This window comes from Thalassophryne amazonica, chromosome 6 (genome assembly GCF_902500255.1).
Source record: "Thalassophryne amazonica chromosome 6, fThaAma1.1, whole genome shotgun sequence".
In the NCBI taxonomy this organism is placed as follows: Eukaryota; Metazoa; Chordata; class Actinopteri; order Batrachoidiformes; family Batrachoididae; genus Thalassophryne; species Thalassophryne amazonica.
The window spans coordinates 65,238,230-65,254,701 of record NC_047108.1 but is presented as its reverse complement, the minus strand read 5'-3'; the positions used below and the strand labels follow the sequence as shown (position 1 = coordinate 65,254,701).

The 16,472-nt window shown below is 41.1% G+C and overlaps 1 protein-coding gene and 1 long non-coding RNA gene across 5 annotated transcripts in view; one reads left to right on the top strand and one right to left on the bottom strand.

Annotated features, from left to right (window-relative positions):
• The window catches only part of LOC117512327 (adenylate cyclase type 6-like), a 167,421-nt gene that overhangs the window by 61,051 nt on the left and 89,898 nt on the right, over window positions 1-16,472 (bottom strand). For all 4 annotated transcript variants that reach the window (XM_034172344.1, XM_034172345.1, XM_034172347.1 and 1 more), the window contains 2 exons: window positions 11,589-11,738; window positions 11,118-11,239 (listed from right to left, as the gene is read on the bottom strand). In XM_034172344.1, coding sequence (XP_034028235.1) covers window positions 11,118-11,239; window positions 11,589-11,738 — 272 coding nt within the window. The remainder of the gene's footprint in view (window positions 1-11,117; window positions 11,240-11,588; window positions 11,739-16,472) is intronic.
• On the top strand, window positions 1,855-9,557 carry LOC117512329. Its single transcript, XR_004561279.1, has 3 exons — window positions 1,855-1,865; window positions 2,933-2,937; window positions 9,366-9,557. It is a non-coding gene; the product is annotated as an uncharacterized LOC117512329 (long non-coding RNA).

The window sequence follows — 16,472 nt, the reverse complement described above, 5'->3', positions numbered from 1 at the left end:
AAGTAGAAAAGGGGGTGTTCACAATAATAGTAGTGTGGCATTCAGTCAGTGAGTTCGTCAATTTTGTGGAACAAACAGGTGTGAATCAGGTGTCCCCTATTTAAGGATGAAGCCAGCACCTGTTGAACATGCTTTTCTCTTTGAAAGTCTGAGGAAAATGGGACGTTCAAGACATTGTTCAGAAAAACAGCGTAGTTTGATTAAAAAGGTGAGTGGAGAGGGGAAAACTTATACGCAGGTGCAAAAAATTATAGGTTGTTCATCTACAATGATCTCCAATGCTTTAAAATGGACAAAAAAAACAGAGACGCATGGAAGAAAATGGAAAACAACCATCAAAATGGATAGAAGAATAACCAGAATGGCAAAGGCTCACCCACTGATCAGCTCCAGGATGATCAAAGACAGTCTGGAGTTACCTGTAAGTGCTGTGACAGTTAGAAGACGCCTGTGTGAAGCTAATTTATTTGCAAGAATCCCCCGCAAAGTCCCTCTGTTAAATGAAAGACGTGCAGAAGAGGTTACAATTTACCAAAGAACACATCAACTGGCCTAAAGAGAAATGGAGGAATATTTTGTGGACCGATGAGAGTAAAATTGTTCTTTTTGGGTCCAAGGGCCGCAAACAGTTTCTGAGACGACCCCCAAACTCTTGAATTCAAGCCACAGTTCACAGTGAAGACAGTGAAGCATGGTGGTGCAAGCATCATGATATGGGCATGTTTCTCCTACTATGGTGTTGGGCGTATATATCGCATACCAGGTGTCATGGATCAGTTTCGATATGTCAAAATACTTGAAGAGGTCATGTTGCCTTATGCTGAAGAGGACATGCCCGTGAAATGGGTGTTTCAACAAGACAATGACCCCAAGCACACTAGTAAACAAGCAAAATCTTGGATCCAAACCAACAAAATTAATGCCTCGCAGATGTGAAGAAATCATGAGAAACTGTGGTTATACAACTAAATACTAGTTTAGTGATTCACAGGATTGCTAAAAAAGCAGTTTGAACATAATAGTTTTGAGTTTGTAGCATCAACAGCAGATGCTACTATTATTGTGAACACCCCCTTTTCTACTTTTTTTTACTAATAGCCCAATTTCATAGCCTTAAGAGTGTGCATATCATGAATGCTTGGTCTTGTTGGATTTGTGAGAATCTACTGAATCTACTGGTACCTTGTTTCCCATGTAACAATAAGAAATATACTGAAAACCTGGATTAATCTTTTTAGTCACATAGCACTACTATTATTCTGAACACTACTGTATGTCATAAGCGTTACAACTAGTGCTAGGTCGAAAAGATTGATTCACCGATTTTAAATTGATTCTCATTTTAATTCCTACAGATCAATCCATACATCCAAAGATCGATTTCTTTCAAAAATAATACTATATATATATATATATATATATATATATATATATATATATATATATATATATATATATAATATATACACTCAACAAAAATATAAATGCAACACTTTTGGTTTTGCTCCCATTGTGTATGAGATGAACTCAAAGATCTAAAACTTTTTCCACATACACAATATCACCATTTCCCTCAAATATCGTTCACAAACCAGTCTAAATCTGTGATAGTGAGCACTTCTCCTTTGCTGAGATAATCCATCCCACCTCACAGGTGTGCCATATCAAGATGCTGATTAGACACCATGATTAGTGCACAGGTGTGCCTTAGACTGCCCACAATAAAAGGCCACTCTGAAAGGTGCAGTTTTGTTTTATTGGGGGGGGGGGGGATACCAGTCAGTATCTGGTGTGACCACCATTTGCCTCATGCAGTGCAACACATCTCCTTCGCATAGAGTTGATCAGGTTGTCAGTTGTGGCCTGTGGAATGTTGGTCCACTCCTCTTCAATGGCTGTGCGAAGTTGCTGGATATTGGCAGGAACTGGTACACGCTGTCGTATACGCCGGTCCAGAGCATCCCAAACATGCTCAATGGGTGACATGTCCGGTGAGTATGCCGGCCATGCAAGAACTGGGACATTTTCAGCTTCCAAGAATTGTGTACAGATCCTTGCAACATGGGGCCGTGCATTATCCTGCTGCAACATGAGGTGATGTTCTTGGATGTATGGCACAACAATGGGCCTCAGGATCTCGTCACGGTATTTCTGTGCATTCAAAATGCCATCAATAAAATGCACCTGTGTTCTTCGTCCATAACAGACGCCTGCCCATACCATAACCCCACCTCCACCATGGGCCACTCGATCCACAACATTGACATCAGAAAACCACTCACCCACACGACGCCACACACGCTGTCTGCCATCTGCCCTGGACAGTGTGAACTGGGATTCATCCGTGAAGAGAACCTCTCCAACGTGCCAAACGCCAGCGAATGTGAGCATTTGCCCACTCAAGTCGGTTACGACGACGAACTGGAGTCAGGTCGAGACCCCGATGAGGACGACGAGCATGCAGATGAGCTTCCCTGAGATGGTTTCTGACAGTTTGTGCAGAAATTCTTTGGTTATGCAAACCGATTGTTTCAGCAGCTGTCCGAGTGGCTGGTCTCAGATGATCTTGGAGGTGAACATGCTGGATGTGGAGGTCCTGGGCTGGTGTGGTTACACGTGGTCTGTGGTTGTGAGGCTGGTTGGATGTACTGCCAAATTCTCTGAAACGCCTTTGGAGACGGCTTATGGTAGAGAAATGAACATTCAATACACGAGCAACAGCTCTGGTTGACATTCCTGCTGTCAGCATGCCAATCGCACGCTCCCTCAAATCTTGCGACATCTGTGGCATTGTGCTGTGTGATAAAACTGCACCTTTCAGAGTGGCCTTTTATTGTGGGCAGTCTAAGGTACACCTGTGCACTAATCATGGTGTCTAATCAGCATCTTGGTATGGCACACCTGTGAGGTGGGATGGATTATCTCAGCAAAGGAGAAGTGCTCACTATCACAGATTTAGACTGGTTTGTGAACAATATTTGAGGGAAATGGTGATATTGTGTATGTGGAAAAAGTTTTAGACCTTTGAGTTCATCTCATACAAAATGGGAGTAAAACCAAAAGTGTTGCGTTTATATTTTTTGTTGAGTATATATATATGCACTCAGCGGCTAGCACAGCTAAACAAAAAGTTAGCTTCAATAACCATTAATCTGATAACTAAAAAGTTATCTTTTATAACCGAAAACCGTTAACGTTTAGTATTGATGCACCCACATCAGTTTACACTGTCGTCTTCTGATAAACCAGTTTCACTTTCACTGTTCGCTGCTGGGTAAATCCAAGGATCACAATCACATATGAATGCACAAAAAATGAATTAATAAAAAATAAAACCACAAACACTGTCATCATCTTTCAAAAGCAGTAAAATAGTGTTAGACGTACAAACTAAAAGGCTGCGGCTTTTTTCACATGCTTTGAATCCTACGGGTTAAACAACCGAAATACATCCATTAATGCACTGATTGGCAGAATAAAATACACGTAGAAAATATAAATTCTTACCTGTTAGTTTCAGTGGGATTCATCTGAAAACATAATCCACATAAAGCGTCCTTTTTTAATTTATCCAAAACAGTGTCTAAATGTGAAGAAAAGTCCCTCTGTACACAGCTGCACCGTGAGAGCTCCTCTCCCCCTTCTTGGCGATTAAAATATACCACCAGCCACAAAGAAATAAAATAAAATAAAATAATGTTCAAATTAGTGTGTTTTGTTTTTGTGTCGAGCGGATGATAACACTCACTGTAACGTCCAAAGTGAAACTAAACCGCACTACCCACAATGCTCCCTGCGTTGACCGGCCAATCACATTTTGTGCTCAATGATGACTTCATCAGCAAGCGACAGGCAGCTAGCCACAACAGATGGACTAAAATATTTGATTTTAGGGTTTACAAATGTTTTTGACTGTTAAACTTTGCTCACTTTACCAGCACAAAAAAAATGTTATCAGACTGAAAGTTATTGGAACTAAATTTATCGGGAGATAATGATTGGTCCGATGATGGTTTTAAAACTTATCTGAAAAGATAATCTGCTAGCAAAAACATTAGCTTCGATAATGATCTGTTATTGGATTAGCTGAACTGTGCCCACCACTGTATGCACTTTTCGCCAGCGTTATAACAGCATGACTAAAAAACTGCGCTGCATTTGGGCCGTTGCGCTGTTTCAGAGAGTGCATATTAGCCATTTAAAGATGTTAATCATGACTACCGGGACTGTTGTTGCGGGAAAGAAAAGAAAATCTGCCGCTGTTTAATTCACAGTCATTTTTTTCCCGTTCCTCATAGCGTGCCATTTCTGTGGAACAGTGCACAAGGATTCTCTTGTGTGGACTGTGGAAGCCGCGTTCTCCTGCTGCAGGAGAACTTAGGAGAACTTCCCCTCACTGCAGGATAACTTTTCTAATAGCTACGTTCTCCTACTGCAGCGTGCCGTGTGCCGTGCAGCGAATGGTACAGGTGCAAGTTTTGTAGGGGAGACTGGGCCGTTACCTCCCAGAGAATTTTTAAATTTACATCTCTCTGAAACACTATTGCCTGCATTTTGATGGACAAATTTTGTGAAGTAGCATTAATATGTTGCATAACTAGAGAATCATGTAACCGCTCAAAAATGATTTTAACCAAATCGATATCGGATCGAATTGGATCAAATCAAAATAATCTATTCTTAATCTTAAGAATTGAAATCGAATCGATTCTTGAAATTTGAATCGATACCCAACTCTAGTAACAACGAGGCTGTCTCATTTTGAAGGCTCTGTGGAATGTGGCTGATGAATCCAGCCTTCAATTGTCATTGTGTGTGTATTTTTTAATGACAAAACGTTTGCTAAATGTAAAACAACAAAAAAAGCAACAACAACATTAGAATAATTTTGGACTCCATATGAAGAATTATAGACACAAGTCATGCTTATTGGCTCCCTCCCACATACAAAGACATGCGTGTTACGTGAATTGGAAACTTTAAAATAAAATTGACTGTAGGTGTGCATGGAGGTGTGAATGGGTTTGTCTGTTTAGATATAGCCCTGCAATAGACTGGCGTCCTGTCCTGTCCCTGCCTCATGCCTTATGACTGCTGCACGATAAGCATATGATGCAATTGCTAAATGGAGCTAGACCATCTCATTTAAGAATGGTTGGTTTGGGCTCCACAGTCTTAGAAGGCCAGATCTTTGTAGAGCACAACCTTCAAAGGATGCATCCTCTGAATTCAGATGCACCCTAATATCCAGATTTTCAATGACTTTCTAGCCTCAGCCATTAGAAGTGTATCTGCATGCGTCAATGTGTTGAACTTTAGAGACATTTACTCATGTCGACAGTGACACTCTTCTCTCAGGGTCCTCAGCCTTTGAGACAGAATTATGCCTGGACAGAGGTGTTCTATGATGCTGATATTTTTGCAGGAAAATGCAGGTCCAGGTCTTTAGGGTCCTGCTGCTTCCTCTCTTACTGTATGGCTGTGAGACACAGATGCTAACCAGTTGTCTATAGAACCACATTTCTTCAGAAGATCCTTGGGCACCACTAGAATGACTTTGTGTCAAACATAATGTTAGGTGATGATGCTGAGGTGAGGCGTACCTCTTTGCTTGTTTTGAAATTTGATGTAAAACATTTTTAAAAGTGTAAACTCTCAAGAGGGCACAAACTTCAGCACAGCAGTGTATCAATCAATTTCAATCAATCAATCAATTTTTTTTATATAGCGCCAAATCACAACAAACAGTTGCCCCAAGGCGCTTTATATTGTAAGGCAAGGCCATACAATAATTATGTAAACCCCAACGGTCAAAACGACCCCCTGTGAGCAAGCACTTGGCTACAGTGGGAAGGAAAAACTCCCTTTTAACAGGAAGAAACCTCCAGCAGAACCAGGCTCAGGGAGGGGCAGTCTTCTGCTGGGACTGGTTGGGGCTGAGGGAGAGAACCAGGAAAAAGACATGCTGTGGAGGGGAGCAGAGATCGATCACTAATGATTAAATGCAGAGTGGTGCATACAGAGCAAAAGAGAAAGAAACAGTGCATCATGGGAACCCCCCAGCAGTCTACGTCTATAGCAGCATAACTAAGGGATGGTTCAGGGTCACCTGATCCAGCCCTAACTATAAGCTTTAGCAAAAAGGAAAGTTTTAAGCCTAATCTTAAAAGTAGAGAGGGTGTCTGTCTCCCTGATCTGAATTGGGAGCTGGTTGCACAGGAGAGGAGCCTGAAAGCTGAAGGCTCTGCCTCCCATTCTACTCTTACAAACCCTAGGAACTACAAGTAAGCCTGCAGTCTGAGAGCGAAGCGCTCTATTGGGGTGATATGGTACTACGAGGTCCCTAAGATAAGATGGGACCTGATTATTCAAAACCTTATAAGTAAGAAGAAGAATTTTTAAATTCTATTCTAGAATTAACAGGAAGCCAATGAAGAGAGGCCAATATGGGTGAGATATGCTCTCTCCTTCTAGTCCCCGTCAGTACTCTAGCTGCAGCATTTGAATTAACTGAAGGCTTTTAGGGAACTTTTAGGACAACCTGATAATAATGAATTACAATAGTCCAGCCTAGAGGAAATAAATGCATGAATTAGTTTTTCAGCATCACTCTGAGACAAGACCTTTCTGATTTTAGAGATATTGCGTTAATGCAAAAAAGCAGTCCTACATATTTGTTTAATATGCGCTTGAATGACATATCCTGATCAAAATGACTCCAAGATTTCTCACAGTATTACTAGAGGTCAGGGTAATGCCATCCAGAGTAAGGATCTGGTTAGACACCATGTTTCTAAGATTTGTGGGGCCAAGTACAATAACTTCAGTTTTATCTGAGTTTAAAAGCAGGAAATTAGAGGTCATCCATGTCTTTATGTCTGTAAGACAATCCTGCAGTTTAGCTAATTGGTGTGTGTCCTCTGGCTTCATGGATAGATAAAGCTGGGTATCATCTGCGTAACAATGAAAATTTAAGCAATACCGTCTAATAATACTGCCTAAGGGAAGCATGTATAAAGTGAATAAAATTGGTCCTAGCACAGAACCTTGTGGAACTCCATAATTAACTTTAGTCTGTGAAGAAGATTCCCCATTTACATGAACAAATTGTAATCTATTAGACAAATATGATTCAAACCACCGCAGCGCAGTGCCTTTAATACCTATGGCATGCTCTAATCTCTGTAATAAAATTTTATGGTCAACAGTATCAAAAGCAGCACTGAGGTCTAACAGAACAAGCACAGAGATGAGTCCACTGTCCCTGTGATGTATGATTGAGTGGGCTGGTTTTCTCCTGCTGACATGTGAATGCAGCATAAGAGAGCATTTGTTGCATGAAAACAAGCCAGCTGAAGTGATTTTAGTGTCAGATTAGGATCCTGTCTTTGAAGTTTTTCCAGGCATGTCCATCTGGGAGGAGGCCCCTCGGCAGATGCACACCACACTGGTGGATTATATATTTCATCTGGCCTTAAAGCATTTTGGAATGTCTCAGTTGGAGCTGAAGGAAGTGGCTGGAGAGATGGTCGTCTGGACTAACTGATTTTATATAACAGCTGAGTGGATCCTTGTCATTTGATTGGTGCTTTGCATGTCACATGACATGGATTAATTCAACCCATTTGTGTTGGATTGCATTTAGAGTGCAGCTTGGTTCCATTTAGAGTGCAAATTTGGTTCCGTATGTTTGGTACCATTACACTCTGCACACACGTCCTCGTGCACGCACACACGTGCTCGTGCACGCACATGTACACGCACACGTGATCGCGTACGTGCATGTCCTCGTGCACGCGCGCAGCACACGTGCATGCGCATATACGCGTGCCCACACAACACACGCGCGCGCACATGCTCACACAAAACAAATTCACTGTGCTGTCTGGAGGCTGTTGGCAGGAAGTTGGAATGAAAAGCTGGACTCATTTCTGATGTGATTTTTTTTTCGCTGCACTGAGGATGTACACAGTCTCTTTTTGGTAGTACATGTGCGCACAAGCGCTGACCAAGGTGCGTGTGTGCGCCCGTGTGCGCGGGACAACAACTCTCCCGAGACATAATTTGACTGAGCAAACTGATGCTGCTAATTCTTGTAACACACACACACACACACACACACACACACACACACACACACACACACACACACACACACACACACACACACACACACACACACACAAATCAAATCCTGTGTTGTCCGAGGCGTGCTAGCAGGAGAAAAACTGAAAAGCTGGACTCATTTCTGCTGTGATTTTGTTTTGTTTTTTTTTTGCTGCACTGAGGATGTACACATTTGACCAACCCGGTTGCATGTGTGGCTTTTGTGCATTGATTTTTTTCCAAAAGCCGCACTGATAAATAAGCTGTGTACCCTTTTGATGAACAGATCAAAACACTGATTGAATTCAATAAGAATCAGCCCGATAAAGACGTTTTGTAATTAGCCAGTTAAACTTGATTCACTAAAACAGTGTGAATGTCCTCTCACTTCATCTGCGAGTTGGAGCAAGCAGCCAGTGTTTGCTGCAGGGGTCACCACAAAATGTGGTGCTTTATATATGCAATGTCACTTTTGGTTATCCAGACTGTGCATCTGTCTCGCTGTTTAATATTATGGACATGTGGAGCCGATAGAGCAATTAAAAAATTCCAGTGAACCCACTTTCTCTTCTTGTCTCTTTTGCAGCTTGCACACAGACTGTGCAGGCCTGGGTTGCATGGGTGGAGCCACAGGGGCGAGGACTGAGATAGCCTCCCCCAACCCCTTAATGGTCCACTTTTGAAGATATTTCAAACATTTCTGTGCACAATATTATATAATGTCTGAATAGATCCTTGTTATTTGAATAGTGGATTGTATGTCATGTGATATCACTCATTCATCCCATTTGCCACTGTGCTCCATTTACTGTGCAATTTTGGTTCCATTTAGCGTGCAAAGTTGGTTCCATATGTTTTGTACCATTGGATGCTGTGGATTTGTACCATTGGATGCTGTGACTGCCACTCACACACTAGTGGTGATGGTGACCCTGATTGACCCTGCTCATTCTTGTAACACACACACACACACACACACACACACACACACACACACACACACACACACACACACACACACACACACACACACACACACACACACACACACACACACACACACAACACACACACAAGTCTTGGCTGGTTTCCATTTCAATCTACTGTTTGCATTTACACCAAGCGTGCACTGTGACTGAACTGTGCGAGTGAAAAAAATTTTAATATTTGCGATCATTGATGCAACCTCATGCAGAGTCAACTGAGAGTCTATTACCACCCATAGGATCAAGTTGAGAGTGAGTTGAGACCTGTGAGAGTTTATCAAGACCAATTATGAGACCCATGTATCTGTTAACTGGTCGCACAACTTGTGCAAGTGTTTTAAACAGTTCAATACACTTGCACACCTGTTGGAGACCGATGGAGAGTGATGGTGACTGAGAGGGTCGTTTTTCCGACCATGGAGACCTCATTGAGACCAGCCTGCAACCCAGTGGGAGTCAATGGGAGTGAGGACGAGCAGAGGCCATTTTTTGATTGCAGTTTGGTCGTGGTCTGCGTGTAAATGGGGTGTAAAGTAGAACTGCTGTCAGATGAAGAGCTCAAAAAATTTCTGTCACGAATTGTCGCTGGACTGAGAGAAGCAGACAGCAGTCTGTACAGTAATAATCAGGTAGTACACGGCATCAGCTATGGACTACATCATCAGGATTGTTTTTGAACTATATGACTGTTTTTGCAAGTTGACCTAGAACAATTTTGGATTGGATTAGACTGCTATTTAAAATCCGTGTTGGACTGTTTGGATCCTCTTGACGTCAAAGGACCAGTGATGTACACCAAAATGTAAGTCCCTTTTCTCTTGTTTTAATAAATTAATAAAATATCAAATGACAAGGATCTATTTTAGGCATTATATAAAACAAATAATGAATGTTTTTTTCATTCACTGAATGGAAAGAATATTTTATGAGGTGAAAGATGGAATGTTCCAAAACATTCCATCTTTCACCTCATGAAATATTCGTACCATTGCACTCAAACATTCATTATTTGTATAATATTAACCACATTCTATTACTTTGAAAAAGTGGCCTAAGAGTGGCCTTTTATTGTGGCCAGCCTAAGGCACACCTGTGGAATAATCGTGCTGTCTAATTAGCATCTTGATAGGCCACGCCTGTGAGGTGGGATGGATTATCTCGGCAAAGGAGAAAGTGCTCACTAACACAGATTTAGATAGATTCATGAACAGTATTTGAGAGAACAGGTCTTTTGTGTATATAGAAAATGTTTCAGATCTTTGAGTTCAGATCATGAAAATGGGAGCAAAACCAAAAGTGTTGCGTTTATATTTTTGTTGAGTATAATTTTTTTTGTACCAACAGGAGAATTTGTTGCCTCTTGTTTTTGTCTATCTAGTAATCCATTCCACACAACTGGATGATGAAAAAACATCCTCTCATGGCTGTTGTGGTCTCATTAATGAAAGGATGTTTTTTTTTTGTTTTTGTTTTTTTGCTTTGAACACTAAATACTGTATCTCTTATATTACAGAAACAGACCATCCGCAATGTGGAAACTAGGAATTATGTTCTACCTGGATACAAGTTCTTGTACCTTTACACCTTGATGTAAGAGGGATATGGAAACATATTGTTCTACTAATGAATGCCTTTCCTGCATTTATATTGAGGGTCAGAACATGCAGAGGATGTCTTCATTTACCATGATATGAATAAACTGTACTTTACTCAACAGGACACTATTGGATACAGAGTTTGCATTACCTGCTAGTACTGAGTTGTTCTCAGCTAGGAGGACTGAAAGCGGACAGTAAACCTAATGTTTGAATCCTGTGATGTACTACAGAAAGCATGGCAGTGCTTTTAAATCAATGTCATAACTGTCTGGTACTAAAATGTCGACAAACAGCAACATGCAGAATACATGCTTTACGGCAAAAAAATTGCTGGACTGACAGTTATGGAAATGGGGTCAAATCCAATGACCCTCCGGTTGCTTTGTTGCTTCATGGCTGTATGTATGGAGTCTTTATTTGTCTTTACCTAACATTGTCATGTTTTTGAATGTAGATCTTGTGAAACATCATATCTTCTTTCTTGGCATTGATATCAGCCTTCATCTCCATGGCAACGTGCCTTGGCAGCACTGACAGCAGTAGGCGCTCCTGAGAGACAAAATGACAGAGGGACAGCCAGAGAGAGAGAAAGACAGAAGAGGACGACAGTTCAGTCCATTTGTTTTCATGACTGCCACCAGTACAATGCTCAGTGAGTCAGCCTGCCTCGCTGGCATCTGCGTGGGAACGTGTTAGTCAAACAGAGACCAGTGGAGATACGCGTTACACTCCAGAACATATTGCTGACCTGGGAAACTGAGACAAACAAATTAGAGTAGAAAACTGAGACACCCATTTGTTGCTCTTTTGCATTTGTTTATGTGGATATTTGTCCAGCAGGATGCTGGCACGGCTGGCTCCCTTGCTTATTTGTTTATATGTGAATGCGTGTGTGTACCTGCTGCTGGTTTTCCCTCTGCAGGTGCAGTCTGGCTTGGATGTAGCCTCTCGTCTCCTGGAAGGCTTGTCTCTGGGAGACCTCAGCAGGGTAGTGGGTACAGATCCCAATCATGTTCGTGCACATGAAGATCAGCACGTTGGCAGTGATCTGGAAACAGAGTGTGCACATGTGATACATATACACTCAAGTCTACTTGACCTGGAATAAGGTCATTAAACAAAACTGGTATCACTGCAGTGAGAAGCATTCCTCAAATGGCTGAGGGACCATGAGATGGGATTGGGTGAGAGATGACGTGTTTGGCCTTGTGGTTGATCTGGAAGGGGACGTCCACATCACGTTGCACTTGGAGCAGCAGATAAGAGGACCAAGGGTTCAATGTGATCCATAACTAAGGACAAGACCGTGTGATTTAACTCTCCCCCCAGCTGAAATGAAGGTTCATATTGTCTTCATGTAATTTGTAAAACCAATTTAAAACTGAGAAGCATGAATTTTACCCAATATTTTTGGAAACAATGAAGATCCTCTTATAAAATGTGAGTTACTTTACAGCAATTTGACAATTTTTAATAAAAATGATGAAAAACAGAGGCAGTAATTAACATTTATTGAGTACCGTGTGAGGTACATTCATTCAGTAATTTTCAATACCTCACTCACTCACTCACTCACTCACTCATCTTCAACCGCTTACTCCAATTAAGGGTCACAGGGTGCTGGAGCCTATCCCAGCGGTCATAGGCAAGAGGCAGGGTACACCCTGGACAGGATGCCAGTCTATCACAGGGCCACATACGTATAGACAAACAAACACATTCATATCTTTGGAAGTGTGGGGTACAGTACGGTGCAAAACCTTTAAGCAGATTTAATGTGCCAAAATTCTTTACAAATCTTGAAAACACACACTTCTCCACTCCTCAGGCATCCTTTCACTTGACAAAATTTTTTATTACAATCTGGTTAAAATCTCCACTGTCATCTCTCCTAAGTATCTTCCTGCCTCCACTGGTATGTCCTCTGGATGAGTTGCCATTTTGTACTTTGTCCTCTTCACAGCTATACCCACTTCATCCTCTCTAATGTGTTGCACTTTCTGATTCACTCTGTCCACATCATCCAGCATTCTCTCCCTCTCACTTTATTCATTCATCAGCTTCTCAAAACACTCCCTCCACTTCAACACACTCTCGCTGATTGACAATACATTAGCATCTGCATTCTTTTATCACCCAAACTTGCTGCACATCTTTTCCAGCTTTGTCCACCAGTGTGGCCAATTGGTACAAGTCCATTTCTCCTTCCATTCTGTTCATCTTCATGTATAGCTTGTTAAATGCCTTTTCCTGAGCCTTTGTTAAAGTTTTCATCACCTACACTGCATCTTCAAGCACTCTGTTTATTTTCTTAATCTCTTCTGCTATAAAGAATAAATAAATAAATAAATAATAAATTAGTAATTTAAGTGCTCACTTTTCACCTTAAAAATTATTTTTAGATGATGTACTGCAATTTCTAAAAAAATGTGGTTGTATTTAATAACTGCATTTTAAATAGTAGTGTATTGTTGTAATTCTGTGTTATTATTCAATCTGAAAATAAATAGGGCCATCTTATATTCAGAGTATAGACTTACTTGCCAATAGATCCACAACAGTACGTAGTATCAAATACCTACAGAACTGAATAGAAGAATGGAGTCTAATTTTTTTTTTTTAAATCACCTTATACATTGTAAGGCTGGGATAAAGTGCGCTACAGTGCCACGACAGTACTTTTCTGCCAGAAAAAAGCTAAACATGGCCCATGCATAAATGAGGGCAAGTTATGGTGCAAAATTTAAGCTCATGGCATAGAATCATAAAACAACTCTTAAGCAGCCATAAAATAATGGTGTGATAGAATGTATTGTTAAAATACAGTGATAGCAAAAACTCTCATCTTAATAATCCTATTAGTCAGAAAAGCTTATCATAGTCCTACAAGCAGAACTTCAATTGAGATTGACAAGCGAGAATGTCAGTATGCGGTTGCAAAAAGAAATCGTGTGTAAAAATGTGCTTTTATTAACATTATTTTCAGATAAACACATTTTCATTGTAAAAGAGAAGATTTCATTCTTCAGAAAGTCTATTTTAAAAGATCTTGGCAAAAAGGCAAGGGGAGGGGGGTTTATATGTGGAATAATACTGACGACTGTCTTTGATTTGTCAAGCAATGACTGTGCAGTACACTTCAAAAGAACACATTTTATGCTTTGTTTTTTGTTTCTTCCATTAATTTTACATACTTCAAATGATATTTTTTGTTGATCCACTGATAAAGGCAAAACATTAGAGGCTAGTTAAAAAAAAAAACTAATTCCTAAGGCAATTAAAACTTTACACGGGACACAAAGAACACAGAATGTAGTAGGACAAACTGTACAGCACTGTGAAATGTGGCTTGAGTAAATGAAATTCAGACATTGTGCAGTCGGCTTGTGAGGTTATTGACCTTAAAAACATTTCTTTGCTTGCTGCCATAGATTTCTATGAGTGTCTCTAACTTGGCGTGTACGTCTGTTTGTGATTTCTATTTTCACTAGTCTACTGCCAAGATTTAACATCAGAAATGGAGCCTTGAGCGTTGGACTTCCCCTCTGCTCCGACACACATTCTCTCCATACTCAGAAACACTACAGCCTGGGAAACTCACTTGACCCTTGACCTGAATGTTTCCTCTTAAGATGATGTCATCAGCAGTGAATGAAAAAAAAAAAAAGACATTCCAGCACCATATACACGAAGGCTGGACTTAATTCAGTCCTGATAACAAGGTGTTGGCTGAGCTGGAGAATGTGAAAAATCTCCCCACCAGCACCAGGACTTATGATCCATAGCTGGCATGTAGCAAAACCAGTGTGCGGTTTGTGTGCACGCCTGTATGTGTGTTTATGGGTGAGGCACAGTGGAAGGGAGATGCACAAATACAGATAATGGACAAGGATCTATGCACATGTGCTGCATATTTTCACATATCCTTGTCATTTCAAAATGTCAGCAAGAGCCATCTAAAATTTCAGCTGATCAGTTCTTTCACGCAGATATTTTCCCTGATCAGGAACACCACAGCTTTCAGCTAGAACAAAACACCTCCAATAAAACAGGGTCCATGTGCTGTACATGATGACAACTGGATTTCTGTCTCAGAATGAGAAAACTGAGAAATTGGGCTTATTTCATGACTCCTGTCTATAAACAGACCAACACTAAATAGAAATAAATAACCTGATTGTTGTTTGTGATGGTGGTCACAAGAATGGGGGAAAACAGTCTGGTTTCTGATTTTATTTCTGTCAGGTCAGGTTAGGCCAGGGAGCATGTTATCCCGCCATGTGTTGCCGCTTCCACCACAACACAGAACCACTTTGGGTCCTGCATGTCAACCACCAGTCAATTGGTCCATTCCCACCTCTTCAAAGGAACCATCAATCTGTCCCAGCCAGGTGAAGCATGTGTGTCCCATTGGCCTTCTCAAGCTGCTGGGGTCTTCAACAATGAGGCACCTACTGTACATGCTAGATCATGCATGTTGACATGTGCCACATGGATAAAATGTTGCACCTGACATTCCCAGACAATGCAAGTGATACTCTTCATTTGAGTCTCCCTAAGAACCCACTTATTTAACACAAATTAATTTCAGTGGTACCCAAGGATCCCAAGAAGAGACCTAGTATTACAGATATCCAGTCTTTGACTTAGGTCACTCGTTAGCATCCAAGTCTTACAACCATATAGTAAGACAGGAAGCACCAGGACGGGACACCAGGACTTTCATTCTACTATGAAGATATCAGCATCACCACACACCTCTGTCCAGAAACCACATGACTTCATAAGCTCTTCTCAGGTGTTTTCCAATCACAAAAGGTGCCAAAAATTATTATTATTATTTTTATAATTTAGAGTATTCATAAAAGAAAATTGTAAATTTAAGGTTCGTCTCACAGCTATCTTCTTGTGAACCAGAATTATCTGTTGCAGTTGTTGACCTCTGTGGCTGTACTTGGGTGATTAGTGTGAAGTTGGAAATTGAAGGGATGATGATGAATATCATCAGTGCATATGCCCCACAGGCAGGTTGCAAGATGAAAGAGAAATAAGATTTCTGGAGGGAGTCAGATGAGGTAGTGGGGTGTGTGCCTAAGCATGAAAGAGTGGTGATGGAAGCGGACTTTAATGGGCATGTTGGCAAAGGGAACAGAGGTGATGAGGAAGTATTGGGGAGATACGGTATCAAGGACAGGAATGTGGAAGGTATGGTTGGTAGTTGATTTTGCAAAAAAGGATGGAAATGGCTGGGGTGAACACCTACTTTCATAAAAGGGATGAAGACAGGGTGACATATACTCAACAAAAATATAAACGCAACACTTTTGGTTTTGCTCCCATTTTGTATGAGATGAACTCAAAGATCTAAAACTTTTTCCACATACACAATATCACCATTTCCCTCAAATATTGTTCACAAACCAGTCGAAATCTGTGATAGTGAGCACTTCTCCTTTGCTGAGATAATCCATCCCACCTCACAGGTGTGCCATATCAAGATGCTGATTAGACACCATGATTAGTGCACAGGTGTGCCTTAGACTGCCCACAATAAAAGGCCACTCTGAAAGGTGCAGTTTTGTTTTTTGGGGGGGGGGATACTAGTCAGTATCTGGTGTGACCACCATTTGCCTCATGCAGTGCAACACATCTCCTTCGCATCATCCGTGAAGAGAACACCTCTCCAACGTGCCAAACGGCAGCGAATGTGAGCATTTGCCCACTCAAATCGGTTACGACGACGAACTGGAGTCAGGTCGAGACCCCGATGAGGACGACGAGC